General features: G+C 32.6%; 1 protein-coding gene across 1 annotated transcript in view; it reads left to right on the top strand.

The window, feature by feature from the left end:
* Positions 1-326: 326 nt before the first annotated feature.
* The window catches only part of itih2 (inter-alpha-trypsin inhibitor heavy chain 2), a 13,055-nt gene continuing 10,842 nt past the window's right edge, over positions 327-2,539 (top strand). Inside the window, exons 1-3 of the mRNA XM_014018224.1 lie at positions 327-583; positions 980-1,009; positions 1,215-1,253. Coding sequence (XP_013873678.1) covers positions 488-583; positions 980-1,009; positions 1,215-1,253 — 165 coding nt within the window. The 5' untranslated portion in view covers positions 327-487. The remainder of the gene's footprint in view (positions 584-979; positions 1,010-1,214; positions 1,254-2,539) is intronic.

Raw genomic sequence — 2,539 nt, 5'->3', positions numbered from 1 at the left:
GGATTACTGAGATGCATCAGGACATTAACATTTAGGTGTTTTTGGCGCCCCCTTGTGGAGAAAGAATAATTACAACAAAATTTTCTAAAGTAAGTTTTACCATAAAACTTTTTTATATGATTACAAAATTTGAAAAGTTTAGTTAGAAAAAAACAGACAGATGTTTGTTCACACATTTAGCTTTATAATCAGTGTTTTATTGTTTTGTCTGTCTTTAAATCCTTGTTTAATTTGTAAATAACTAATCCGTCCCACTTGTCCTGTCCTAACCGCAGGTCAAGTTTCAAAGTTTCCTTCTTCTCTCTGCGTTGCATCAAACTCAACAAATATTTACTGGAGCTGGACGTCGATCAGTTCAGTGGATTTTAACCTCCAGTTTTCAGCTCTGCAGGCCTCTCTTTACATCAGGACTGTCTTCTCTACCCCTGGAACTGGTTTTCTTATTTTTCACGAGAGTTTGAGAATATGTGTGAATAAACCTGGAAACATGAGGTGTCTGCTGCTGCTGCTGCTGGGGCTCCTGATCCTCCATCAAAGCTGCTGTTTCGAGTTTGTGATCGACGGAGAGTGGGAGGAAGATGTGGTGAGTTGAAGGAAGAATAAAGTGAAAATCAAATAACTTTTAGCTCATGTTTAGCAAAAGCATATTATATTTGTATTTAAATGTTCACATTTTGGATTAACTAGTTATTAATTTAATGACATACCTTCATGTTTTATATGCTTTATTTCATTAAAATTATGATTTTGCTGCTTGAAATTATTTAAAATTAAGAACATTTTGGATCATTTTTAACATGAGAAAACAGAAAATGTGCAGGATTTTAAATTATTTGGGTAAAGGAATAAATGGTGAGCAACATTTACCTGAACTGTTTAAGGTATTATTTTCTCATAAGTAGCCTATAACCTGAACTGTCTCTACACTCAAACTCATAAAGATGTACAGGTACTCATGTTCAGTTTTCTTTTTCTTCAGGATCATCAGGATCACCGGGAGAGGCACAAGGTGAGCGTTTGTTCTCTTTGTGCAAACAGTCTGACTCTGATCAGATGGGTTCTTGACCTATGATTTTCATTTCTGTTACAACTTTTTTATCGATTCGTTTCGTGAATCTGATCTCCCAAAAAATAAACACGTCTGATAATAAATCACCTTCATGACTCCTCCTGTGTCCTGCTGGAGTGTTTCTGAATATTGTTCTTTATTTCAGAGGGCGACGCTGACCAGCGAGGAGCAGGAAGACTTTGAGGTATGACCAGCCTCTTGTTTCTCTGTGATAGAGTTTAACCTTATCAAACAATCAATAAGCTGCTGTTTGAGCAGGTCCTGACAGGTTATTGACTCGGATCAATGGAACTCTGCTCGTCCACTTTTCTGTCATCAAGCTTTTGTTCTTTGCAACAGGAACAAAGTCTTCTGTGGAGCTAATCAGTCCACACACACTTCCTCATTTCTTCCTTATGCATTTCATATTTACATTCATCTCATATTTCATATCTTGTTCAGATGTGGCTTCTTCTCTGCATGATGAAGAGCTGCTCACACATATTGATTTATAGAATCAATTGATTTTTTTTCACCTAAATGCCAGCAAACTGCACAGAGATTCTTCAAGTTTTTTAAATCGTGTATATAAATGCTGGAAATAGCAAAGCTAGTTAAAACCAGCATACAGCAGCTGAAAGCCAAAATGAACAAAGGTTTAACTATAGGCTAAAATTAGCTAAAAAGTGGTTAAATGCTTCAATGAGAAAAATATTAGCTAAAGCTAAAGTATCAAATCTGTAGCTAAATACTTCAATTAGAAAAATAGTAGTTAAAGCTGAGGTAGCACAACTAGATAAATATTGCAATTAGAAAAAAGATAGATAAAGTAGCAAAGTTTTAGTTAAAAATACATTTAAGAAAAAAGAGGCTAAAAGCTTAAATAGTTAGATAAATATTACAATTAGGATAATAGGGGCTAAAATTTAAAGTAGCAAAACTGTAGCTAAATACTACAATTAGATTAGTTAAAATCTAAAGTATCAAAATTGTAGCTACTCCAATTAGAAAAATATTAGCTTAAAAGCTAAAGTATCAAAACTGTAGCTAAATACTACAATTAGAAAAAAGCAGCTAAAACCTAAAGTAGCAAAACTGTAACAAAATACCAACATTTGAAAAATAGTGACTAAAAGCTAAAGCAGCAAAATTATAGTTAAATACTGCAATTAGTTTGGCTAAAATCTAAAGTATCAAAATTGTAGCTACTACAATTAGAAAAAAATATTAGCTTTAAAGCTAAAGTATCAAAACTGTAGCTTAATACTACATTTAGAAAAAAGTAGCTAAAAGTTGAAGTAGCAAAACTGTAAAAAAAAATACTAACATTTCAAAAATAGTGACTAAAAGCTAAAGTAGCAAAACTGTAGCTAAATACTACAATTAGATTAGCTAAAATCTAAAATATCAAAATTATAGCTACTACAATTAGAAAAATATTTCATTTCAGTAGAAAGCAGAACTGAATATCTGAATATTAGTATATTAGCT

Source organism: Austrofundulus limnaeus, unplaced genomic scaffold, assembly GCF_001266775.1.
Source record: "Austrofundulus limnaeus strain Quisiro unplaced genomic scaffold, Austrofundulus_limnaeus-1.0 Scaffold187, whole genome shotgun sequence".
NCBI classification, from domain to species: Eukaryota; Metazoa; Chordata; class Actinopteri; order Cyprinodontiformes; family Rivulidae; genus Austrofundulus; species Austrofundulus limnaeus.
This window is presented reverse-complemented; position numbering and strand designations above follow the sequence as displayed.